Below are 26,276 nucleotides of genomic sequence, written 5' to 3' on the forward strand. Positions count from 1 at the left end.
CATAGACTGTTCCTCGTATATCACAATGTGAGTGTCATAGATGCCTCGTTGGAGAGACAAAACGGGGACCACACATAAAAAAAAAAAAACGCTTGGTTTTTATTCCTTTTTAAAAATAACTGTTTATTTTCGTTTGCATGTTCCGCTCGCAGGTATGTCTGTGCACCGTGTGCATGCAGTGCCTCAGGAAGCAGGGAGAGGGCACTGGGTCCCCAGAACTGCAGTTAGAAGCAGTTTTGAGGCACTGTGAGGGTGGTGGGAACCAATCCAGGGTCCTTAGTAAAAGTAGCAAATGTCCTTAACCACTGCGCCATCTCTCTAGCGTCTGTCATTTTTTTTACACTTACTCTCTATTTTTTTTTCTTTGTCCAATCTGTAGCCGAGGCTGGCCCGGAACTCAAGATCCTCCTGCCTCAACTTTCCTTCTGCTGGCTTTACAAGCCTGTGCCACCACACCCAGCTGCTTAAGCAGTTGCATAACTGTGCTGTTACAGAGGGCATAGAGAAAGAGAGCGGCCTGGAGAGCGCCCAAGGAGATCACTGAAGGCAACAAGTTTGCTATTATTTATTCAGAAGGACATGGCAGAGGGTCACCAGAGGCACCGCCAAGTCCCACTTCCACCAGGACAAAAGATGAAAACAAAGCAAATCTCCATCACTGTCCTCCATCCCAGCCTCTCCTGGAATATTTTGCAGGGCTGTTTTTTGTTTGTTTTGTTTTTAGTGTTCTGAGTCCAAGACTGTGACTGGATCCCTGAAGAAAAACCATAAACATTTGGGTCTTAGAAAACGTGCATTCTTATCCAACTCGCTGTAGTCTCTCCAAGCCCGTGTATAATGGTCCCCTGCCTAGAAGATGGCTGCTTCTGGATGATGTAACATGGAATCCTTGCAATAGGATAGTGAGCCTGCTCCCAACTTTACCTATCTAACTTATATGCCAAAAGTCCCAAGCTGCTGGGGACGGATGTGGCTTGGTGGTGAGTGGTTGGTTAGTATGGACTAGGTTCAATCCCCAGTATACGAAGAGAGATAGGAAGGAGAGAGGGGGCAGACAGGGAATGGGGTGGGGGTGGGGCAGAATCTAGTATTTAGTCTTATCCTATGGGATAAGACTATTATCACAGAACAACTGGGAATGAGGCCATGATGCCGGGGAAGATCTTGGCTTGGTCAAGGATTCCACAATCCTCCCATTTAAAACAATCAATCAATAGTTGCTTTCAAGATGCTTTATGTTTAATTATTCAGAGGTGTGTGGACATGCGTAGAAGTACCTGCAGAGTCCAAAGGAGGGCACTGGTTCTCCTGGAGCTGCTGTTAGAAGTGGTTGTGAGCTGCCCACATAAGTGCTGGGTTCAAGGTCAGGTTCCCTCAAGAGAGGAAGCATTCTTCACCCCTGAGCCATCGCCATCTCCCCAGCACCTCCTGGCAAAAAATTTTGAATTTTCTAGCCTGTATAGGATAGCATTTAGAAAATGTAAAGGAGGCCTACAGAAATCATTCAGTAGGGAAGAGTGTCTCCTGCACAAGTACAAGAACCTGAGTTCAAATCCCAGCTCTTAAAAAGAGATAACTTTATGTGGCCTCAATTCTACATGTAACCCCCGCACGGTGGGGGCTTTCTGAGACTTGCTGGCTGCTAGCCTAGCTCTATTTCCAGGATCAATGCAAGACTCTGTCTCAAAGGAATAAGGCTCAGTGGTAGAACAGGGCACCCAACACTCTTCTCTAGCCTTTGCACACATATACACAGATCTGTGCACCTGCATAACACACATACATGCACACACACTCACAGACATGCACACACACACACACACACACGCGCACACACACAAATATAAAGGAAACTAGGTATGGTGCCACGTGTTTGTAGTCTAATACTTAGGAGGCCAAGGCTGGAGGATTTCTAAGAGTTCCAGGCTAGTCTGGCTTTATAGTGAGACTCTGGTTCCCCAAAACTAATGTTAACAAAACAATTTTACAATGAGTACTTCTCTACACTGGTAGAATAGAATAGAATAGAATAGAATAGAATAGAATAGAATAGAATAGAATAGAATAGAATAGAATAGAAATTAAAGCAAGGGAGCATGTAGTGGCGCACTGCTCTAATGCCAGTGATCTGGAGTCGGACGGCTCTCTGAGCTTTGTGAGTTTGAGGCCAGCCTGATCTACACAGACCATGCTGTCGTCTCAGAAAAAAAAAAAAAAAAAAAGAAATTAAAGCAAAACAAACAGCACCCCCCCAGAAGAATAGTATCAAATGTTGGTGATGTTTTGGTGTTGGCAAGATGGTTCAGTCTACTTGTGAGGGTGTAATGTACTAAGACCATGGGGAGTGACAATCTGTCACAGAATGACTTGTACACAAATGACCATAGCAGCAGCATGGTTGTTCAAACTGGAAACAACCCAGAGGCTCCACGATGGGCAGAGAGATCAAGACAATCCCTTTCTGTCACCAAAAGGAAGAGACTAGCTGATCCACGGAATGCCTTGGAGAGAGTTTACTGACCTTACATTGAGCAAAGCCAGACCACACGTCTCTAGGGAGATCTAAGTGCGAGAATGCATATCAGGCTAGCCTGGGCTACAGTTGAAGACCCTCCAAAAGCAAAACGAAGAGGACAAAACAAGAAGCCAGAGCCTTAAAGAGCCACACAGACTGACCTGACTCTAGTTATCCAGGACTCTGGAACAGACAGAATAGAGTCAGAAAAACAGTTCAGAGGTCGCCCAGAGTGGGCGGAGTGGGAGGGATCCTGACGTGACTGAACAGTGTGAGGCAGTTTTGCAAAACAGATGCAAAGATCAGGTTCATTATCAATTTGTTATCTCCTAGCTGCAAGACCCAAGACCTTGCGTAAGGTACTTCAGGGCTCAAGATGGCCTTGAACTCACTATATGGCGCAGATTAGTCTCAGACTGGAAAGCTTCCTGCCTGTACACCTCTCTGAGTGCCAGGATCATGGCATGTGTCATCACATCCAGTGTAAAGTCTCCTACCTAGGCTGGCACTACCCCTGTGCACAGTAGGTGACGTAGCCCGTGTTTTCTTTGAGATGTGGTCTTATGTAGCCTAGGCTGGCTTTGAACTCAACACATAGCTGATGACAGGCATTTGAAACCTCTGAACACCTTCCTGGTATCTGTTCCAGAGTCCTGGATAGCTAGAGTCAGTCTGTGTGGCTCTTTAAGGCTCTGGCTTCTTGTTTTGTCCTCTTTGTTTTGCTTTTGGAGAGAGGGTCTTCAACTGTAGCCCAGGCTAGCCTGATATTCATCCTTCCACTAAGGTGATACCCCTGACCCCCCCCCCTTAAAATTGTGGTTGCTATTGATCCTCCTTCCAAAATCTTGGCTCTGCACTAACGTTACCTAGAGGCACAGGTCATGTGTGTGCATGACAAGCAATTACCAACCGAGCTGTCGTCCAGCTGCTAACTTGTGTTTTGCAGTGAAGCGACAATGTGCACACATTGGGCTTGCAGTCTCAGAACAGGAGAGATTTCTCTGCCACAGCCCTTGGGCTCTCTGTGGTCCCCACTCCCTGGAGCTGCAGGTCTGGCCAGGCACTGCTCCCTATGCTCGCCCTGTGATGCTACCACTGCCTTCCTTTTCTTGTCATCTCCACTGAGCCTAGGCTTGACTGTGAGGAGGGTTTGTGTCAGTTTGAATCACCCATACTGCCTTAAGATGACAGCTTTCCTGTCTAGGCTGGCAGTACCCTTGATAATGACAACTCAGTGTGGCTGGTGTACTTTATGCTGATCCCAGGCACCTTAATCTGTTTTAGCATGGATATTTGAAGCTCCTGTCTGGGCATGGTAACATTCACTGATAATCTGAGCACTCAAGGTGGTAGAGGCAGAAAGGGAGGGTCAGGAGCATCTTTGGCTGTGGACTGAGCCTGAGAGCACCTTGGGCTACATAAGACCATTCTTAAAATTCAGTCAGCAACCTGGCAGTGGTGGTGCACGCCTTTAATCCAAGCACTCAGGAAGCAGAGGCAGGAGGTTCTCTGTGAGTTCGAGGCCAGCCTGGTCTACAGAGTTCCAGGACAGTGAAGGCTATATAAAGAAACCCTGTCTCAAAAACAAAACAAAACAAAACAAACAAACAAAACAAAACAAAAACCTTCATTAAAAAAGGCATGGTAGGCCATGCCTGTAATGCCATCACTTGGGTGATGGGAGGCCAGAGGATAACTGAGAATCTGAGGGCAGTTTGAGATAGATAATGACCTTGAGTCAAAAAAAAAAAAAAAAAAAAAAGGTGGGGTGGGGCTCATTGGCTAAGAGCACTGGCTGTTCTTGCAAAGGACCTGGGTTTGTTTCCCAGCTTGCAGCCATTTGTAAGTTCAGTTCCAAAGGATCTAACACCCTCTTCTGGTCTCTGGGCACCAGGCATTCATAGAGTGCACAAACATATATCTAGGCAAAACACTCAGACATATAAAATTTTTATATATATTAATATATATGTTAAAATGATGAAATTAAATAATAAACTTAATGAATACTACCGTCACAATCTCCACAGAAAGAGAGTAAAGGAGAACAGAAACTGCTCACACAAGGTGACATTTCACTGGCTTTGTCCCGGCTTTCATTGTTACTTTTTGCTGGGCCCTGAGGTTAAAGAGGTAGCCACGGATTCCAGGGCTGTTGTCAGGAACACTTCAGGTATTTGTTGGATTTTAAGACTCCACACAATGTGTCCCCTGAGAGTGTGCAAGTGCGAGTTGTGTGTTCTAACAGAAGCCAGAGGTTAGTGTCCCATGCCTTGGTCCGTCATGTTTCACCTTTTAAGAAAGTTTATTTTAATTTTATGTGTGTGGGTGCTTTGCACGCAGTGACCTCGGATATCAGAAGCAGACGTCAGACCTCTGGGAGCCCAGGGCCTCCGGAAGAGCAGACACTGCCCTTAACCACTGAGCCGCATTGCCCTTAACCACTGAGCTGTCTCTCCACACTATCATCCTGTGGGTTTTTGTTTGTTTGTTTTTGTTTTTGAGAGTGGCTTTCTCACTGAACCTGGAACTCACCATCGAGACTGGCTTGGCAGTCCAGACTAGAGGACCAGGTTTGGGGAAAACTGTAAATTTGGGTTTTACTGTTGCCAACGGCCATTCCACTTCCTAGGTATTTGGCACTGCTGTAGACTTTGCAGCCTTGCTTGGCTCTGTATCTACCAGGAAGTTTCCAAGAAGACCCTGTAGCTTTAAGTGAGAGCATGAAGCAAGATCTGGAGCTGGTGGGGAAGTCTCAAACTGGGCATCAGTACCCCGTGATAGGCTAGCTGGTGGCTCTCAGTGCCTAGCCTGAGCACATAAGCCGTAGATAGGCAGCTAGGGTCCCCTGCGGCAGGGGTGGGAGTGTCCTCTGGGCATACTCGTGTCTGATAAAATACAGGACACCCTGTTAATTCCAGATCTATAACAGTCAGTCCACATATTTGAGTTTCCTTTTCCTTTTTTGATTTTCTTTCTTTTCTTTTTGCTTTTTTGAGATAGGGTAGCTCCAGTAACTCAAGCCGGCCTCACGGAACTCCTCTCTTCCCACGCCCCCCAGCGCCGCGTTTACAGGCTTCCCTGCACAATAGTTCAGATAAACTAAAAGATTCTTCATGGTTGGTCTGAGAGTCGTTTTTAACTGAATACTCTGCACTTTTATTTGCTAGTCCTGGCAACTCCATCTGGACAGGAAGTTCAAGAATCCAGATTCTAGTCTTGAGTCTGCCTTAACCTGGCCGAGGACAGTGTCTTGCAGGAGTCTAGTGCAAAACAAAGAGACCCCATTCCTCCTCCTGGGTGAGGGCAAAACTCCCAGGCTAGACCCAGGACCTGTGCTTCTAGGTTAGTGCAGAGCCAACACTTTGGAAGGAAGACACGAGGGGGTGTGCGCACACGCCGTTAAGTGGGCTTGGTGCAAAAGGGACCTGCAGCTCACAGTTAATAGGTGCTTTTCACACCGAGGGCCTTAGGGCTCACTGGGTGAGCGTGAAAAATACACTACCAAGTCAATCAGCCTGGGATCCAGATACTTGTCTTCTTAAAAATTCCCGGAGGTCCTAGCGATCTGCCAAGGTTAACAGACTGCAGGCGTCTGGACAGCTTCCAGGGATGGTTTCGAAGCTGGCCCAGCGCGGCGGCAGGGCGCCTCCGGTTGCAGGGACAAGCGGATGTGGAAGGACTGAAACGAGACCTGGGCCTCAACCCCGTCCCACCAGTGCCCTTCACTGCACACTTCACGCCTCTGGGACCCCCAAAAGAGACGCCGGGATCCTAAGGCAGGAGCAGTCTCGATGGCTGCCAGCACTGGCAGTGGCACCCAAGGCTGCCCCACCCCAAGCCGGGTCGGCCGCCAGCGCCTGGGCGTGGGGGCCGCCCGTCCCTCCGAGAGTAGCAGGCAGCCGACTTGGCTAGCGCTAGGCGGCGCCCGAGAGCACCGAGCCCGCTCCAGCCACCCGGCAGAGGTCCCCGCCTGAGATCCTGGGGGAAAGGATAATGGCACCCGGGTCTCCGAGTTGGGTCGTGAGGGAGCATGGATTTAGGGAGAGGGCCCAGAGCATGAGGTCCTGGAGCTTGAGGTCACGAGGGCGCGCTCTGGTGCAGAGCATCGCCTCTCTGATGGTGGGGATCAGTCTTGTCTTTCATAGGATGGCGGGTGGGCTCTAGCCAGGTGGCACCTACAACTGGTCCAGGTTACCTTTCCTCCCAGGCCAGCTGAGCATCACTGTTAGACAACCTGGAAGAGTCTTCAAGAACTTACTGCATCACGCTGTGCTTCGGCAGACTGTTGATTGGCAAGAAAATTTTCATCGCTGACAAGCGATCCTGTCTCCGAAAAACAAAAGCAACGAAAAGGGAAGAAAAAAAGAAAATTACATTGTTTCTACATACAAGAAATCCATCAAAACAGACCGAAAGGAATGTATTTCCTATAGCGTGGCAGGAGAGGAGTCTCACATCCAGGATCTAAAAAAACCCAAAAAACAAAAAACAAAACAAAAAGTCAAAGCATGGTAGCATCCAGAATCAAGAAGAAACACATTCTGTTGAGAATTATGTTCATATACTGTGCTTTATATTTCTGTGTTCGTGGCGCGCATGCGTATTCGTGCTCACTTACGTGAGTACACATATGTACGGGTGCATGTGTATATGTGTTGGGAGACCAGAGGTTGGCGTGAGGTGTCTTCCCTGAGCAATACCTTAGATACTGAAGCAAGGTCTCTCACTTGAACCTAGAGCTCTCCAGTTCAGCTAGCCAGCAAGTCCCAGGGACCTTTCTACTGCCATCTCCTGGTGCTGGGATTTCAGACCTGCTGTGTTTTCCCGTGGGTTCTGGAGCTAAACTACAAGTCTTCAGGTCTGGCTGGAAAGTACCTACCCACCGAGCCATCTCCACAATCCTGAAGGACTTATTTTGTTTTTAATTACAAATTTTAAACAAAGACTACATTACAAATCACTACAGAACTCACACCCTCCGACACACACAAAAAGAGCAGACAAACATACTTTGATGTAAAAAGTTCTCTCAAGAGCTGAACACTGAATTATTTTCTCTTGAGAAACTAGAGTTTGGTTTATGAAAATGATCTTCCCTGGGTTACCAACAATTCCTTTTTCTCATTTCCCATTTTATTTCAAAAAGTTATTCTGGTAACATTTATATGCCAACTTCTGAGTTATGATCTGGAAATAAGGAAATCCAACAAATAAATGGAAATGACCCATTGCCTTAGGAGATTCACCGCCTAACTTCAAGGAGAGGACGGCTTATAAATAAGACCAGCGGGTTTCACAGAATCATGGAGGGGGACATTACAGATATTTTGTTTGTGTGTTCTTAAGCAGCCCTGTCTTAAGTGTCCTGAAAAGGAATACGTCAAGGGTGACCTTGAACTCCTGACCTTCAAGCTTCCATACTCCCAGTCCTGGTATTCCTTGTGGATCACCAGGTCTAGCTTAATTTTTCAGCATCCCTTTGCTCTATACACCTTTTGTGTTGCTAGGAGTGGAATGCAGAGCCTTGGACATGGAATGTAAAGTGTTCTGTTGAGCTGAGTCCCTAGTTGGCCTGTGTTCCTGATTTTTGAGAGGAAGACCTGAGGGGTAAAGTCCTGGGATGCCAGAGTAACTAGCACAGACTGTGTGGCTTCGACCGCACCAATTGATTCTGTCACAATCCTAGAGGCTTGGAGACAAGTCCATGACAGGCTTGATCTTGTCTCTGTTTTTGTCTCCCTGACTAGGAAGTACCTTCTCCCTATCTTCACAAAGGTGTCCCTCTTTCTAAGTGTGTGTCCTGATCTTTTCTTAGAAGGACATCATTTATATTGGACCAGGGCCTTCCCTATCCCAATGGCCTCATATAACCTTGACTGCCCATTTAAAGACTTTATTTCCTAAAATCACATACTGAGGTACTAGAAGTGTGTGTGTGTGTGCGCGTGCATGTGTGCGTGTATGCATGTGTGTGTGCATGTGTGCATGTATGTGCCTGTATGCTCAAGCATGTATACAGAGGTCAGAGGACACCTTGGGTGTTGCTCCTCCCCTTGCGCCATGTTTTGAGACAGGGTCTTCAGTTGTCTTCCCTGTACTCACTGGCCTTTCACCTCAACACAAGCCCTGGATTGACAGACTCGGGTCACTGGAGTTTTGGGTTCAGGTCTTTATACCTACACAAGCACTTCTCCCACTCAACCTCTCCCTAGTTCTCAGTCCCTTTTAAAGGGAGAGCTGGGGTTTGAACCCAGGGCTTAGTAAAATCTCTACCAACTGAGCTATATCCCCAACCCATGGTTTTTTTGTTTTATGTTTTTGAGAACAGTACATATCCCAGGCTGCCCTACAACTCACCATGTATCTGAGGCTGGTCTTGAACCCCTCATCTTCCTGCTTCTACCTCCCAATGCTGGGATTACAGACACACACCACCATATCTAACCTACACTGTTCACTTTTAAAAGAGCCATTTTGGGTTTGGGGGATGACTTAGAGGGCAAAGGCACTTGCCACCCAAGACTCATGTCTAAGTTCAGTCCCTGGGATTCACTACGTGGGGGAAGAGAAGATTCCTACAAGGTGTCCTCTGACCTCTACCCCCGGGTTGTGGCATGCACTCAAACACGCACACACCCCTGCATTTGTACAAGCACATGCATTCACAAATATACAAATAAAGTAACATAATATTTTTTAAAGAGACGTTTTATGATCTGCAGGTTTCAGCTTTTATTAGTGCTGGGGCAGAGGAACGAGAACATGCAGCTCTGCCCAGGCGTCACCAAAAAAGCCACTGAATCCTTTTGCTCAGCATTGAGCTTTAGTACGTGAGCCAGCCACGTACACTGAGTAGTGAGGAATTCAAGCCACAGGCTCACGCCTGGCTTACTTCCAAGAAACCACAACAGTTGGGAATATCTGCTTCCAGAGGCAGCCCTGCAGGAGCTCTTCCTGAGACACGGGATGTGGAATTCTCCTGTGGAGGCAGCAGAGGGCCCAGTTCTGTTCCCTACTCTGGGGCACAGGCAGGGGAGAACTCTTGGTCTGACTGTCCACTGGCCTTGGCTGCCCATGTATATTACCAGAGCCTTTACTGGGGGTTTTCTGGACTGGGTTTTGCTCTGTAAATCAGGTAAATCTTCCCCACCCCACCAAATAGGTTTTCTCTGTGTAGTCTTGACTGTCCTGGGAGTCGCTCTTTAGACCAGGCTGGCTTCAGACTCACAGAGATCCTCCTGTCTCTGACTCCAGAGTGCTAGGACTAAAGGCTTGTGGCACCATCGGGCTGATTGTAAAATCCCCGTGCAGCTCAGACTTGAGTCCCTCCTGTTGTTGCTGCCCAGGTGCTGGTTACAGCTTTCATCTCTGCCTGTTTCCGCCTTTTCATTTGTTGTCTTGAACTCACTGTGGGTTCTGGCCAGAAGGTGACACACAAACTCTCTTTGCTGTCTCTGGTCTCCCGACACCTGTCAGAGGTACGGCCACATTTGCCAGAGACAAGGACCATGAGGTCACCTGCTCCCCATGTTGTCTGCATTGCAGACAGCTCCCCACACAGCTGTGAGATGGCCGCCCACCCTCTCCAGTGGCTTGCTCAACTTGCTTTCTTGTAGAATCCAGGACCATCAGCCCAGAGACAGCATCACCCACAATCACTGTGCAGGAGTGTCTGTCTTCTCTCCGGGGTCATGTGCTGATACTCAACCCATCCCAACCTCTTTCCCAACCCCATAAAAGTATTCTTAGGAAAAGGGCCCTCAACTCTATTTCTTAAATCACTTTGGCACAGGGATAGTTAGGCCCTTTGTTCCTCACTTAAAAAATCCAAAAGGTTCCACCTGTACCTAGCACGTTCTGAGTCGCCTTGCAGATTGTGGATGAAATGAGTCAGACCCCAGCTCGCCTCAGGATTAGCTGAGCCTCTGCCTGGGTGTTGGCTGTTGGGCTGTGGGTGTACCATTTCGTTGCTGGAGATCTCACTTAGCATCCAGGAGGCCCTGGGTTCTATCCCAAGCAACACAAACTCAGAAAATAAATAATCCCCCAAAGCAGCCTGCTCAAGATGGGTGTAAAGCTTTGGGTCTGCAGAGTGAGCTGGGAAGGTGCCTGAGGCAGGAGGATGCAGTCTAGAGGATGTATTTGAAAATCAACTCCATGTACACAGTAGTCAAGACACTGCCTTCTGGCTTTCCTTTCTCCATTCTCTCTTTCTTGCTTCTTCCTCTTCCTCTTTCTCTTCTTCTTCTTCTTTTGGACAGGATCTCATTCTGTGGCCCAGTCTATTTTCAAACTTGAAGGTTCTTTCGCCTCAGCCTCCTCAGGTTTGTACCACAGGCCCCGTGCCTCCCTTCTTTCATTTCCTCTTCCCCTCTTTTTTCTCCCTCCCTCTTTCTCTTCCTCCCTCATTCCTTCTCTCCCTCCCTCCTTCCCTCTCTCCCTCCTTCCCTCCCTCCTCCCTCTCTCTAGTAAAACGAAGGGTCACCTCTATCTCTAAATGAGGGACAGCAGCTGAAGTCCCACCCTCTGTGTGACAAGCAAGCTGAGCAGCTTTGTCACCCTCAGGATATCTTCATTGTCCCATCACCAGGACTGACTGAGTCTGTAAAGAGAAGCACTTGGTCCATCCAGAGTAGAGGAAGTTCAAACTGCCATGATTCATCGGCTCACGTGCCAAGAGTTTTCGACAGGATCAGAATCATCTTTGGGGCTGGCCTGTGCAGGGTGTGCAGAGGCCAAGGAGTTATTGGCAGAGAAACAAGAGCAAAATTAGCCAGCGTCCTTTCAGTCTCTGGCTGCTCGCCAGCGTTTCCTCCAAATGCAAGTGTTCTTATTTTCCTTCTGGAAGTTTTTGTCAGGTTTATTGCAGACATAAGGGTGGTGAGTGGAAAGGAGCAAAGGGAGAGTTGCTGAGTTGGAACGAACCCCTTTTTAAATCAGCGCTCCAGAACACCCCAGTGTGTGTGTGCTTTCCTGTAGAGACACCAGGCCCCCTTTGTGCAAAATTGAATCCACATCAGAAGACAGCCATATTTTACGAGCCAGTTGGGTCTCAATGCATGAGTGTTTATATGTGTGGTTAATAAGTTGGAGTATGTCTGATACGAGTCAAGGGCCATCAAAAGCCGCTATTGCAAACATACGCAAGACAAATGAATGTCAAATTCACCAGACAATGAACATTATACTGAACTTCCTCAACATCAAGTTTTGTAAAACTGTAAACTTTTGAAAACCATGAAATTAAAACAAATGGCTCACAATAGTGTAAAAGCAGCAAATTTGATCAGGGAAAAAAGCTTCCTAGCAAAAATGATTCAGTACATTTAAACTAAAACTTGTGTGTGTGTGTGTGTGTGTGTGTGTCCCTGAATTTTGATGTTTGCTCCCAGATCCCTTCCAGCTTATGAGAATTTATTAAATAAGGCCTCTTCTTCTCAAAAAGGGCATTATGACGCTGATCTTCTGGCTGCCACAACTGACATATCTCCAGACAAGAAGAGACAGGGTGCTGCTAGTCTCCAGCCACACAGGGAGGGGTCACCAGGTTGTGACGTCTCCTGTGGCAGGACACAGGAGCTGGTGTGGGTACGGGGCTGTGACCTTGTTGGTAGAGTGTCTAGAATGCACGAAGGCTAGCGTTTGCCCTCCAGCACTTCATAGATCAGGCATCGGCTCATGGATACAGTCCCATCCAGAGGGCAGAGGTGGACAGTCATCCTCGGCTATATAGTAAGTCTAAGAATAGCTCAGAATGAGGTGAGAGAAGATGGAAGGGGGCACATAGAATTTTCCTTTATGGATAAGCACACAGTCTTCCCCACCGAGCCAGATCCTCCTGAGACCAGATTTACTCTTTTCTTATTTATTTATTTATTTATTTATTTATTTATTTATGCTTTTTTTGAAACAAGGTTTCTCTGTGTAGCCCTAGCTGTCCTGGAACTAACTATGTAGCCAGGCTGGCCTTGAACTCAGAGATCCACCTGCTTCTGCCTCCTGAGTGCTGGGATTAAAGGCCATCACTGCAAGATCACACTTTTTAAAAATTTTATCTATTTAATTTATGCATATAAGTACACTGTAGCTGTCTTCAGACACACCAGAAGAGGGCATCAGTTCTCATTGCAGATGGTTGAGTCACCATATGGTTGCTGGGATTTGAACTCAGGACCTCTGGAAGAGCAGTCAGTGCTCTTAACCACTGAGCCATCTCTCCAGCCCCAACTCTTTTCTTTTTCAGAAAAGATTTATTTTTGATTATATGTACTTGTGTATAAGTAGGTACATGTTAGTGCCGGTCCCATTGCAGGCCAGAGGCGTTGAATCTCTCTAGAGCTACAGTTACAAGCATTTGTGAGGTACTTTGCATGGGTCTTGGGAACTGAACTTGAAGGGAAGTACTTTTTTTGAACTGCTGGGACATCTCTTTCTCTTCTGTTACTGAAGTAGTTTTTTTGTTTTGTTTTGTTTTGTTTTTTGAAACTGGGTTTCTCTGTGTAGCCCTGGTTGTCCTGTAACTCACTCTGTAGACCAGGCTGGCCTCGAACTCAGAAATCCACCTGCCTCTGCCTCCCAAGTGCTGGGATTAAAGGTGTGTGCCACCACTGCTCAGCAGTTTTTTTTTTTTTTTTGTTTTGTTTTGTTTTTTAAGATTTATTTATTTTATGTATGTAAGTACACTGTAGCTGTCTTCGGACACAGCAGAAGAGGGCATCGGATCCCATTACAGATGGTTGTGAGCCACCATGTGGTTGCTGGGATTTGAACTCAGGACCTCTGGAAGTGCAGTCAGTGCTCTTAACCACTGAGCCATTTCTCCAGCCCCCAGGTTTATTATTATTATTATTATTATTATTATTATTATTATTATTATTATTATTCCCTTGGATGGTTTAGAGCTCAGGCTGACCTTGAACTTACAGCAACCCTCCTGCTTTGGCCTCCTGAGCACTGTGATTACAGGAATGTTTCAGCAGGGCTCTCCTCTATCCCTGCTCAAAGTAATCCTAGACAAATAAGCCCCAGCTAACTCCTTCTGTGTATGGTGCTGAACAAGCTCCAGCAAGGCCAATACAGTGGAGCAGTGTGAGGTGCTTGTCACTGAACCCACACAGGCTGTGTCTTCCTTCCAGGCTCCTGCCTCTCCTCAGTTGCATGTTTATTCAGCTTCCTGCTGGGAGAAAGGGGCCTCTGAAACTCACTCCAGCAGTGAGAATGTTGACTCTGAAAACTGGGAACCAGCTACAGATTCTGGACAATCAGGTGAGGGCGGCCTCATGAAAACGGGCAGGATCAAGTCTGCCATATGCCCCTACTAGAAATGGCGACATCAGGGCCAAGTGCCAGTCCCCTGAGTCCAAAGGCTTCCTCGAGTCCTGCAGGCCCTTCAACTTGGTGAATTCAAATGCAGTAACCAGCCTGTGTCCCACAGTACTTGTACTGAGTATACATGGACTGAGTTGGTGTTACGTTAAGAAGACATTTCAAGAGTCTTACAAGCAGATTGTCTGGCCAGTGTTTTTCACTACACACATTTTTTCTGTCTGAAATCACGAGCCCCAAATAAACCAACAATGAAATTTGAATTTAATCATAGCGTATTTGAGTTATTTTCCAAGATTTTCTGGATCTGAGGTACAAGATTTTCTCTGATACAGAAAAACTTTTGAATATGCTTTTTCAAAATAAACTTTTGAAAACCATTTTGATAGTTTTTCAGGGCTTCAGTAATGAGTTAAAGACAGATACTGTGCATTGTTGTAGGTACATGGCCAGCTCAGGGTTTCACAGATTACTTCTGTCTGAGATTAACAGTATATAGTGCAGTGTGTGTGTGTGTGTGTGTGTGTGTGTGTGTGTGTGTGTGAACATGTACACACATGTACATGGAGGAGGTCAGAAGTCAACACTGAGTGTTTTCCTCACTCACTCTCTGTCTTTACTTTTCAGACATGGTTTCTTACTGAACCTAGAGCTACACTGGCCCGGGAGCCACCAGGATCCTCTGGTTTTCCTTCCTAACATGGGAAATCAAGTGTGTACTGCTACCCCAAGCTTTTTTTTCTGTGGGTGCTGGGATGTGAGCCCAGATGCACAGCGAGCACTTAACCCTCCAGCCATCTAATCAGCCTTGCCTTCTCTTCTCTTTAAAATGACAGTGGCGCGCCTGAAGAGCAATGTTGCCCACTCACTGAAGTGAGACAGTTTCCTTCACACAGCGATGTTTATCCTCTAGACAAGACAGGATGGGAGAATACAGAGGAGAAGCTTAGCAGGTCGAAGAGGAAAAGTTATCCATTTCCAGGAAGTGATTTTTTTTTAAAGCTACTCAAGTTGCTGGAATGAAATATTTATTTATAATTTTCTGTCATTTATTTAATGACAAGAATGTGCAATGCCCATAGGTGGGAAGTCCCAGTCAGCATGTACAAAATATGCATTTTATGTTGGGTAGTGGTGGTACATGCCTTTAGTCCCAGTACTCTTGACGGTGGCAGTCAGATCTTTATGAATTCAAGACCAGCTTGGTCTACAGAGTGAAGCATGTCTCAGGATAACCAGAACTGTTACAGAGAAACTCTGTCTCAAAAACAAAACAAGACAAACAAGCAAAAAAAAAAAAAAAAAAAAAAAAAAAGGCATTTTGCAACACATAATCACCTTACCCTTCCATCAGCATAAGAAGATAAGAAGACTTTCCCCACGCTGACAGTGTCATGCTAGGCAAAATGTGTCAGGACCATGCCAGGTGACGTCTACACCACAGTGACCCATGCTCCCTGAGTTAGGTGCCATGAGGACTACAGGTGGAAGAGGGGGCTGCATCATCTCAGGCTAAAACCCAAGAGGACCTACAAGACAGACACAGGTTATTATTTATTATTAAAAGTCTTATTTATCTGTATGTGTCCACTGTGAGAGGTGCCTGCAGAGACTAAGGGTGTCAGACCCCTTGGAGCTGGGGTCATAGACCCTTGTAAACTGATTGATGTGGGTGCTGGGAACTGAACACAGGTCCTTGGCAAGAGTAACGTGTGTTCTTAAGCACTGAGCTATCTCTCTAGCCTAATACAGAGATCTCAAAGAAGATACGTTAAGGCTTTAATTTTCTGTTTGTGCTCATCTGCAATACCATTAGTGGTTTGGTTTAACCCTGTGACTAGAGAAGGTTCACATGGAGTCATGCCTGGTGTGCCTGGATGATGGTTTCTGACATGCTCCAAGCTGAAGTGTGCAGGACTCCCAGCTTCTGCAGGATGCCTGCCCTGTTGTGTTTTCCCTGGATCCAAGTGACCTGTTCTGCATCCACATCCAAACTTCCCTCTTCTGGCTCTCTGTCACTGCTCTCTCCCACTGCAAGGACATTTGTGGCTCACCTTGGTGGCAGTGAGGAATTCTCTGCTTAAGTTCCAAGTTGACTCAAGGGCTTGCCTGGGCTGGCCTAGGAGTGCAGGTGCCATTTTTCCTGCGTAGGCTCAAAGCTCCCAGTAGGTCATAGCGGCAACTTCTTCTGGCTAAACTGAGAAAGGACTGCAGGTGACTTTCTGGAAGGCTTTCGGTGTCAAGGGAACCTTTGAGGAGTAAGCTTGCACTGTTTCCAGCTGGGTCATAAATGAAGACTAGACCTGGGCCGGGCGTGGTGGCGCACGCCTTTGATCCCAGCACTTGGGAGGCAGAGGCAGGCGGATTTCTGAGTTCGAGGCCAGCTTGGCCTACAGAGTGAGTTCCAGGACAGCCAAGGCTACACAGAGAAACCCTGTCTCGAAAAACCAAAAAAAAAAAAAAACCAAAAAAAAAAAAAAAAAAAAACCAAAAAAAAAAAAAAAAAAAAAAAAAAAAAAAAAGACTAGACCTAGAGAATGTGGTAGACCAAGAAATGTGGTAGACCTATGAGGTTCACCAAGAAGCCTAAGGGTTGCCAGGGTTGATAGTCACATGGTGGGCAGGGCTACAGAGGAAGCAGATGCCTAGTGTGCATCTGGTATTGGTGTGACTCTGGGAAGCTTGAGCTGAGGTCACACTCAAGGTGTTGTGATGGATGCCAACAGGGAACCCCAATGTTTGCAGTACTGAGAGGAAAGACACCGGTTAGGAACACAGGCTGCTTTCTTGGAGTTCCAGTAACTGTTGCCAAGTAGAGGCCAAATGTATGGCAGCCCCCAGCTGTGCCACGCTTCCTGTTACAGCTCACACGTCTAAGCCTGTGCGATTCTGCTGGCAAATGGACAGTTGGATAAGAAGAGAGAATTTAGAAATGAGCTGAAAAGGGTGGAAGTGGCCCCTTGAATCAGCCAGGAGAAAGGCAACAAATTCCTGGAGAGTCTGCATCATTGTCCATAAGATCCATGGAAAAAATTCACTGTCTTTGTTTGTTTGTTTTTCAAGACAGGGTTTCCCTGTGTAGCCCTGAGTGTCCTGGAACTAGCTTTATAGACCAGACTGGCCTCAAACTCAGAGATCCACCTGCCTCTGTCTCCTGAGTGCTGGGATCAAAGGTATGAGCCACTACCGCCCCACTGAAATTCACGGTCTCATTCAAAGCATTTTAGGGGAAAGTTATCTAGAGGACTGCTTTTAATCTAATTTTTTTTTTTTAGAAAGTAATTATATCTAATTTTCTTATTTTCCTTTAATTCTCTGAAAATTTATATAACTATCTTTTTTCATTTATTTATTTAATCCATGTGTATACATGTGTGCATGTGTGTGTCAGAGCACAAACGTGAAGGTCAGGGGACAATTTGTGGAAGTTGATTTTCTCCTCCATGTGGCACCTGGGGCTTTGGCTCTGGTCCCCAGGGTTGGTGGCAAGTGCTCTTACCTGCAGCTCTTTTTGTTTTCTGGACAGTGTCTTGCTGACCCTGGAAAACATGACACCCATTGAAGCCAAGGCTGGCCTCATGATCATGGCAATCCTCCTGTCTCAGCCTCCTGAATGCTGAGATTATTGGTCTGTGCCACTACAGCCTGATTTAAGTAATTTTCTTTAAATGGATACTGCATAATGCCAGAGCAGTGTCTCCCCAACCTGTTACCCAAGGTTAATGGGTGCTCCCAGCCCCAACAGGAGGACGGAGGACAGCAGAGGAGAAGAAGCATGAATGCAGAGGTGGGTGGTTAAGAGAATGGAACGTGTCCTGAGGCTTCATGCAGGAAATAGTGTCCTGGAGACAAAGATTCAAAGAGAGAGCAAGAGTGGGCTATAACCGAAACCTCTTGTAGGACAATCTGAAGAGACAGGAAGAAGGGCTGGAAAGCAGTGGGGACAACTAACGAGTGGCCCTAAGGGGATGGGGTGCAGGTAGCAGCTTAAGTTGGTTCTGGGGACCAATGTCTGTGAATGAAATAAAGAAAATGAGGGCATGACTCTCCTTGGTTTGGAGGAGGAGGAGGTTTATTGTTGGTATGAGGGGGCATAGGCAGGGGCATCTGGAGGAGTCTAGAGTGTTCATGGCCGGCAGGCTGAATGGAGCCATATGGGAGAGGGAGAGAGATGGCAGAGCAGGAACCAAGAGGTAAAAGGGGAATGGTAGCCAAAATGGCTGACATCATAGGGCATGCCAGCTGGGAAGACTGCGGCCAGAGTCTGCTTTGATTGGTTAGCCTTTGTCCTAAGTCTGAGGCCTAACAGCCTAGAGAGCATAGTACACATTTCCTGATGGTGGCAACTTTCAAAACAGCAGTCAAACCAGACCCTCCCTCCTTCCCAGCCCGCTCAACTTGGAAAGGCTTTGTGGTGAGGAAAATGAGTTAAAGGCCTTGTGTGATGGTAAATAAGACTGAGGCAGGAGGATCACCACAAGTTCAGCTAAGCTGGTCTACATAGCAAGGTCCAGGTCAGCCTGGATTCACCCCACCCCTTACCCCCTTAATCTGAGGAAGATACTTAAGAGCAGATTTGAAGAAGTGCCTCTTTCTTTCAGAGCTGAGGTAGGCTTAGCAGATCGGGGACAACTCTGTTTTCTAGGTGGAGTCAAGGTCTTAAGTGGGTGGTATGTCACTCCTGACATTCCAGCAAAGCCAACCTGAAGTAGTGCCTGCTAGTCACTGTGAGAATTATTTTAAAAGTGGGTTCCTCTTTCAAGTGGCAGACCCACTAAAAGCCATAGATGACACTAAGGAGCACTGTTTAGTGATGACAATCAGAAAACGGACATTGCTGGTACCCGGAAGAGTCATCCTGAAAAGCAGTTCCAACTCATAGCTGCTTCTCAGATGTCGGTAAGTACCAGAGGGAAAAATCAAATGATCTAAGTCAAGGAAGCTTTGGGGTATTATGTGGCACATAGTAGGCTTTTAATAAATAAATCCTCTGTTTCAAGTAATTTGACTAAATTGATATTTATAGGATGAAAAGTTGAGGGTCCTCAAATATATTTACATTACACACATAAAATTGTAAATTATAATTTTGATAAAAATGTTTATGTAATTGAGAAGCATGTCCACGTTTCCAAACAGGAGTCTTTAAACAGATGGTGGAGACCTCATCTATAGTCAGAACAAAATCCCAGTGTCCCTCTAGCTATTGTGGCTGAGGGGTAGTTACTAGAATCCAAAAGTTGAAATCTTTGGTTTTTTAGGGTTTGTTTGTTTGTTTGGTTTTGGTTTTTTGAGACAGGGTTTCTCTGTGTAGTCCTGGCTGTCCTGGAACTCACTCTGTAGACCAGGCTGGCCTCAAACTCAGAAATACGCCTGCCTCTGCCTTCCAAGTGCTGGGCTTAAAGGTGTGCGCCACCACTGCCCGGCAGTTTTTTGTTTTTTGATACAGGGTTTCTCTGTATAACCCCCAGCTGTCCTAGAACTTGCTCTGTAGATCAAGCTGGCCTCAAACTCAGAGATCTGCCTGCCTTTGCCTCTCGAGTGCTGAATTTGAAATCTTATGCAATATCAAAGAGTGTATTCTTTTTTGCATTTGTATGGAATACTGTGTGTGTGTTCACATGCTCTCATAGGCCTGAGGTTGGTTTTGGGTGCCTTCAAGGCCTCTCACTTGACCTGAGAGCTCACTGTTTGGGGTAGCTTGCTTTGGAGAATCTGTTTCTGCCTCTGTTGTTCTAGGATTATAGGAGGGCCACCACATCCATTCAGCATTTCTGAGGATCAGAATTCTGGTCCTCAAGCTTAAAGATAAACTTACTGGCTAAGCCACCTGTTTAGCCCTAAGAGAGTAGGCTTTTTATGTGCATTTTTTTCCCCCAATGAGGCCACAACTTTCATCAAATTATTGATGCTCCTGGAGTAAAAAGGAGTAAAGAATCTACTACTTCTTATAAGTGAGGTTTCAACAGCAGATGTTTGCATTGCTTAACTCTGGTTTCCGTAGACTTGCAGACCCAGCAGGAAGAAGAGAATTCCAAAGGCTTAATTACTCAAATACTAACTTTTTTCTTACAAAGAAACCATACAGACACATATGGGGGAGTGATTTTATGTAGATAATATGTGAATATGAACTTTTAAAATCACCCCTTCACTTGCTGGCTCCTCCAGTTTGCCTCTTTTTCCAGGGCCTTGGGATCTCTTCCAGGTGGCCATAACGACTGAGCCCGACAGCACGAAAAGCAACCATGTGCAGAAAAGATCTCAGATGAAAGACAGACCACAAATGATAAGTTGTACTACAAAGATTAGAGACTGCCTTTCTTGTCTGCGAAGTTGTCTAAGTCCCTGAGTGCCCTTTGTAGCCTAAGACCACGTTCCTTCAGACCTTCAGCACAGTGTGGGTCCTTGCTCCCCAGCTAGGGAAGGGCTCCTAAGGTAGCCAACAAGCACTGTTTGGCAGGAAAGTACCCTGGTCAATGGATGTGCTTTTGCCCTCAGTGGGCGGAGACGACAGATTTCTACAGGCTGACGGACAAGTGGATAGAGGCCATGTACTCATCTCCCTTCCCAGGGTCTACAGTCCACGAGAGGTCCTTTTTGTCTGGACATGGCTCATCAACACTTGACCCGCCTGACACACACTGGGTGAGAGGAGGCCCAGCCCTGAGGTGAAGCACTACCAAGTTTCTCAATGAGGAAATACCATGCACCAAAGTTAAGTTGTAGAACATTTTAATATCCTCTTTTTTTTTTTTCCAGTGGATGCATTTTGAAATTCTCAGAATTAACAATTTAAAAAGAGCAGAGCAAAGAAAAACATGGAAATACAAACAGTTGGTTCTTGCTAATATAATTTCAGGTTCTAGGCATGGTGCGATTTTTAAAACAACCAATCAAAAAAAAAAATGCTTACCTTGAAAATCAAGAAATTCAAATGCAGACTTATATCTTTGGAAAACTACAAGTGACTACAGCCCAGGAGATGGTCGCACACTGCCTTTGGCTCGCCGTGTCATGTGCAAATGTGCAGGTGCAGTCCCGGGAGTAAAGTTAGGGCAGAGGGAGCCATGCGCAGGTGTGGTACATCTGTGGGGCTCATCAAGCAGTTTGAGGGTTTAGAACTGATACTCTATGTTCATTTGTGTGGGATAAAATTATGTGTGCTTGATCATACAGATGTATAAAACTGATCAGAGCTGGGGCCAAGAAGGAAAGGGCAATTGCAATGCAAAGCAACTATTTACACACATTCAATTCTGGAGTATTGCTTCCTGCCCTGGGTTCCTAAGAAGTATTGCCACCTGACGGACACTCGAGTCCACTGCCTAGAAGCCCAACTGTCTCCAGCAACAGCTGATTGCTCAATGCCAACAGACCAAACTGCATGGCAGGTGTGCTGCAGAGATCCTGTGGTTCTGTGTTGAGGTATGCTTAGGGGCAGGGGCCTTGCACCCTGAAAGAAGAATGTCTGCACTGGTTCTTCAGGAAGGCTCAGGGTGTTTCTTAAGACCACTGCACTCTGTGTGAGCTGTCCTTCAGCCAGGGCTCTAGTTGTACAATGCAGGACCGGACCACCCGCTCAAGGTTAACGATTCTCTCCAGCTGGTTAACAGGTATAGGGTTGGGGAGTGGGCTGGGAAAGAATCACAGATACCTTTGTAGCAGAGAAAGAAAGAGTTTGAGAGGGAAGATGTGGGAAGAGATGAACAGATGTGCAGAGCACATCTTGAACCAAGATTGCAAAAACCCCAACCACTAGCTAGCTCCTCAAAGTGATGCAGCCTGGAGGTGGTGGACAGACTGGTGCTCACTCAGATGAGCACACCCTAAAACTGACACCAGCATGCCCTAACTCCCTAGCACAAGGAAAGAATCAGGTAGTGTTTTTAAGAAAAGAAAATCTGTGGCATTGTACAGCAATACATTCCTTAGAAACAAGAGGTATTGACACAACTTATCTGTTCTTCGAGTTGGAAGACCAACAGGGAGCCAACTGGAAGGGAAATCTTCCAGTCACTAAGAATACTCTGGGTCCTGGCATGGCTTTGCTGCTCTGGTGGCCATCCCAGGTGTCTCCTGGGAAGTGGCTGACTAGAACTAAGATGCCACCTTGCTAGCATAAGCAGGTTCTCTCCATCTTTGGGGAGGAGTGAAAACCAGGCTTCATTCAGATGTGAAAATTATACGGTGATGTTTACCAGTGAGAGAACACACCACAGGGCCTGGCATGAAGACCTCCAACCGACACAGAGCTATTCCTCAGTTGTCTCATGAGCTGCACACCAGCGTGACCTGGAAAAATGATGGCGGCGGGGCAGCTGTAGCTGGGCTCCATCCATCGTCAACTTGAGACTCAACATGGAAGAACACAATTACAAGTAAGGTTAGCAGCCAGGAACTCGAATTGTCGTCTCTGTGACGGGCTGTCTGCGTCTCCTTTGGCAAACAGATGGCTCTGTCCCTCGGTGCACCGTAAGAAATCTCTTTCACAAGTCTGAATTGGCCAACAGAATCAAATCCCACCACCACAAGTCAGCCTGCACAGTGGGAGGAAGGGACAAAAGGTTTGCAGAATCCTGCTTGGCGCCAAGCCAGTTTTATTCTGGATCCCCACAAGGGGGAGCAGCACCCTGGGTGGCACTGTGGGCCACAGTGGATGAGACATGAAACATAGAGGGACATCTTGCCATTGGTTGGCTGTGTCCTTTGCAAACTGCCCTGCCCACTCCCTGACTGCTTCCCTCCACCAAAACTACCCAGTGGCCCCTCCCCATAATACACGTTTTGATAAATAAATAAATAAATAAATGCATCCTCAGATGGTTAAACATCTCCCTCAAATGGGCCAGCTTCTGAGACAAACATCTTCACTCTTGGCTGGAAGACCCCTCTGTGGGGGGTCGGGATGAAAACACGGCTTTGAGATTCCTGAGGCCTGGTTTGTAAGCTTAGTGCCTGGTGAGCATATGAAATCTTGGCCTGCGTGCAGATGAGCCCCTGAAACTGCCCAGTGTTGGGGGCGGAGAAGCCCATTTGTGGGCCACAGGAATGTGGGCCCAGGTACCCGAGAGATGCCAGGAGGGGGCCTGATGAGCCTCCAGCCCTGCTCCCTCTTATAGCCCCTCCCCCAGGTGAGTTACTGGCACTTTATGTCAGAGTCATAAATGCAAGTGTGTGTGCGTGTATGTGCTTAGAAAGGCCAGGTGACTGAAAAATACTATTACATATATAGAAAAAATAAATTGGAGAACACTGTATGAGAAAAAAAAAACTTGTGAGAAAAGGCAATAAAAATGGTATTTTAACCACAGCTTTTTTTTTTTTTTTCCTTTTTTTTTTTTTTCTTAAAGAAGTCAAATAATCCCCAGGGCCATAATTCCACCAGTGGCCTCAGCCCCAGACGCAAGGCCACACCCTGAAGGCACTTGTATCCCTCCACACTGCTGGATGGATCCCCCAGGTTGGGGGCAGGCTTCGAGGAAAAGGCTTCCTGAAAGGGAGTAAAGGAAAACCGTAATGGATGGACATGAACCCTGAATAACTGTGCTCCACACAGAGACTAGGGCGGAGATGACCGCGTGACACCACATCTGGGGACAGAGGCTGAGGTGCTAGAGAGCACAACAGCCTATCGATACAGACAGTACTGTGTTTGGACGAGCAGAGCACCTCGGCAGCTCTCCGCTGCCTCACACACTCTTTGAGACGTTGAGCTTGGTGAGTTCGTTGGTCTCTTCTGCTCCCGGGTCTTCAGAGTCATCCTTTTCTATGGCTTTGCCAAATCGAAACCTCTCCTCTGCTTTGCCCGGCTCCCTCCAGGGCCTCTTAGAGGACAGGTGAGTTTCCTTGGTCTGCGCGCTGTCATCAGATCCCAGGGAAGCCTTGTCTGAATACTGAACAGAAGGCACCAAGTTGGCAATCTCATCTGTGGGAGACCGCCCAATGCTGCCGTCCACCTGGACACGGATGTCTGGGGAGATGGAGAGCTGGTGCTGAGGGACCACTCCGTTGTCCGTGCACTTTGGGTAAAGGTAGGTCTTCATCTGCCCTTTCCCCTTGACATTCACAGTCCCTCGGTAGTCAAAGTCATAACCCATCTTGCTCAGCACACGGTAGCTCTCTTCGCTCACCTGGATACGGCACTCAACACCAGTGGTGTCCATCCTGCTGGCGATGTTGACGGTGTCCCCCCAGATGTCATACAGCAGCTTGGTGGTGCCGATGACACCTGCCGTGAGGGGTCCGTGGTTAAAGCCGACCCTGAGCTTGAAGTTGAACCATAACATATTGTTGTTGAAGTCATCCACCACGCACATCATCTCCTTGGCGAACTCGAAGAGGATACGCAGATGCTCCTGTGGGTGGCCGCCTTCCTGACACTGGGCAGTGTTCAGCCCTGATGCTGCCATGTATGTGGCCCCGATGGTCTTGATCTTCTCGATGCTATTATAGTCTGGCTTGCTCAAGAGCTCGTCGAAGTCACCGATCAGCTCATTGAGGACTCGGTAGCACTCCTTACCGCCCTCATAGTTCTCCTCGTAGAACTCGCTGAAGTTGACGATGCTGGCAAAAATCACCCCTCCGCTGTCGTGGTTCTTGGAGTAGGTCTGAGAGACCTTGAGCTGCTCGGCCACGTGGTAGGGGATGATGTTCCGAAGCAGCCAGTCAGCCTGGTCTCTCATGCTCTGGATCTTGGTGCGGTGTAGGTCTGCCTCCACATCCCCATGGTAGTGCAGCCGGTAGCTGACCTCAAACTCCCGGTTCAAGAACCAGACCAAGAGGAGCAGGAGGAAGAAGGTGAGGATGAACTCCTTGCCTATGAGGCTGGCCAGACTCCTGCTGTCGGGGAGCACTGAGCTGTTGCATGGGTTCCTCTCCACACTGTGGAGCAGAGAAAGGAGAAATGACAGAGTTGCTGGGAGTGGTATTAACGGAGCACTCCAAACCCGCTCCGAGGATGAGCACTCAGCTGAGCATGGCTGAGTGTTACCATCAACACATGCAGCCAGAACAGCCTGGCTGTTTTGCAGACTTCACGGGTACTTTTGCTTTATTAATATTTGATTTGGTTTCTTGTCTTATGCAGGCAAGGATGGCCTTGAACTTGCTATGTAGCTGGAGGTGGGCCTGGAATTTATCCTCCTGCCTCTGTACCAACAAGCTAGGATGACGAGCCTGGGCCACTAGGCCCAGCTGTAACTGCTTTTTAGAAAAACTCATTGATTTAAAAAAACCACCACCACCACCACAACAACAACAACAAAAAAAAAACAAAAAAAACCTTTTCTTTCTCAACTATTTCTTTTAGAAAATCTTAATTTCATGAAAACTTTAAATTTCATAAAACCTGGATCCTCTTCATCTGGATTTTACAACTGCTAAATGTTGCCTCTCTGCTTTTCCTCCCAATACATATATAGAGGCACACATATACCATACAAAGACACATTGACACATGCAAATACTTATTCCTGAGCTAGAGAGATGGCTCAGTAGTTAAGAGCACTGACTGCTCTTCCAGAGGTCCTGAGTTCAAGTCCCAGCAACCACATGGTGGCTCACAACAATCTATAATGAGATCTGGTGTCCTTTTCTGGCCTGCAGGCATACATGCAGGCAGAATATACTGTATACATAATAAATAAATCTAAAACAAAACAAAAAAAAAACCCCAAATACTTTTTCCTAAACACTTTGAAAGTAAGTTGTTAGTCTAACTATTTTAGTATGTCTCTCCCAAGATACAGACATGTCCCCTAGTGATCACAGTATCATTACTGTGCCCAAGAACAGAATATTCTGATAGATTTTGACTGTTCAGTTCCTATAAGTTTTATACGTTAATGCATTTCTAAATGCCCAAGGTAGGTTGTTAGATTTTATGTAGTGATGGAATTGTTCACTATGTAAAGATAAATGGACATAAAGCTAATGTGGCCAGGCAGTGGTGGCGCACACCTTTAAGCCCAGCACTTGGGAGGCAGAGGCAGGTGGATTTCTGAGTTCAAGGACAGCCTGGTCTACAGAGTGAGTTCCAGGACAGCCAGGGCTATAAAGAGAAACCCTTTCTAAAAAAAAAAAAAAAAAAAAAAAACAACAAAAAAACAACCAAACAAAAACAAAAAAACCTAATGTGTTCTCAGGTGAGATCTAGGACACAGAAACCTTAATTCCTTAGATACAGTATTTAATTAAAGTCTTATTGTTACCTTTGACATAAGGGTATTTTAAAACAATGAATGTAGCAAGGCCTTGTGGCACACATCTCTCATCCTAGCCTTTGGAGGGAGAGACTAGAGTAGTGAGAGTTTAAAGTTATCCTTGGATACACAGCAAGTTCAAGGCCAGCCTAGGCTACATGATATATTTTTTTTTTTCAGAGAGAGGGAGAGAGAAGAAAAAATGAACTTGAAGCCACTGAGACACTCCC

The 26,276-nt window shown here is 46.6% G+C and overlaps 1 protein-coding gene and 1 long non-coding RNA gene across 6 annotated transcripts in view; both read right to left on the reverse strand.

Annotated features, from left to right (window-relative positions):
* Positions 1–549: 549 nt before the first annotated feature.
* Positions 550–2,735, reverse strand: LOC143442874 (uncharacterized). 4 transcript variants are annotated; one of them, XR_013111455.1, is made up of 3 exons: positions 2,677–2,735; positions 1,278–1,428; positions 550–754 (listed from the first exon to the last, which is right to left on the reverse strand). It is a non-coding gene; the product is annotated as an uncharacterized LOC143442874 (long non-coding RNA). The 4 variants fall into 4 exon arrangements; XR_013111454.1 differs by having other exon boundaries at positions 1,278–1,455; positions 2,677–2,720; XR_013111456.1 differs by lacking the exon at positions 2,677–2,735 and adding an exon at positions 2,522–2,654.
* Positions 2,736–20,561: 17,826 nt separating this feature from the next.
* Adcy9 (adenylate cyclase 9) overlaps positions 20,562–26,276 on the reverse strand; it is a 122,763-nt gene continuing 117,048 nt past the window's right edge. For both annotated transcript variants that reach the window (XM_076937302.1, XM_034505845.2), the window contains exon 11: positions 20,562–24,727. In XM_076937302.1, the coding sequence (XP_076793417.1) occupies positions 23,536–24,727 (1,192 nt within the window). In that variant the 3' untranslated portion in view covers positions 20,562–23,535. The remainder of the gene's footprint in view (positions 24,728–26,276) is intronic.

This window comes from Arvicanthis niloticus, chromosome 6, assembly GCF_011762505.2.
Source record: "Arvicanthis niloticus isolate mArvNil1 chromosome 6, mArvNil1.pat.X, whole genome shotgun sequence".
NCBI classification, from domain to species: Eukaryota; Metazoa; Chordata; class Mammalia; order Rodentia; family Muridae; genus Arvicanthis; species Arvicanthis niloticus.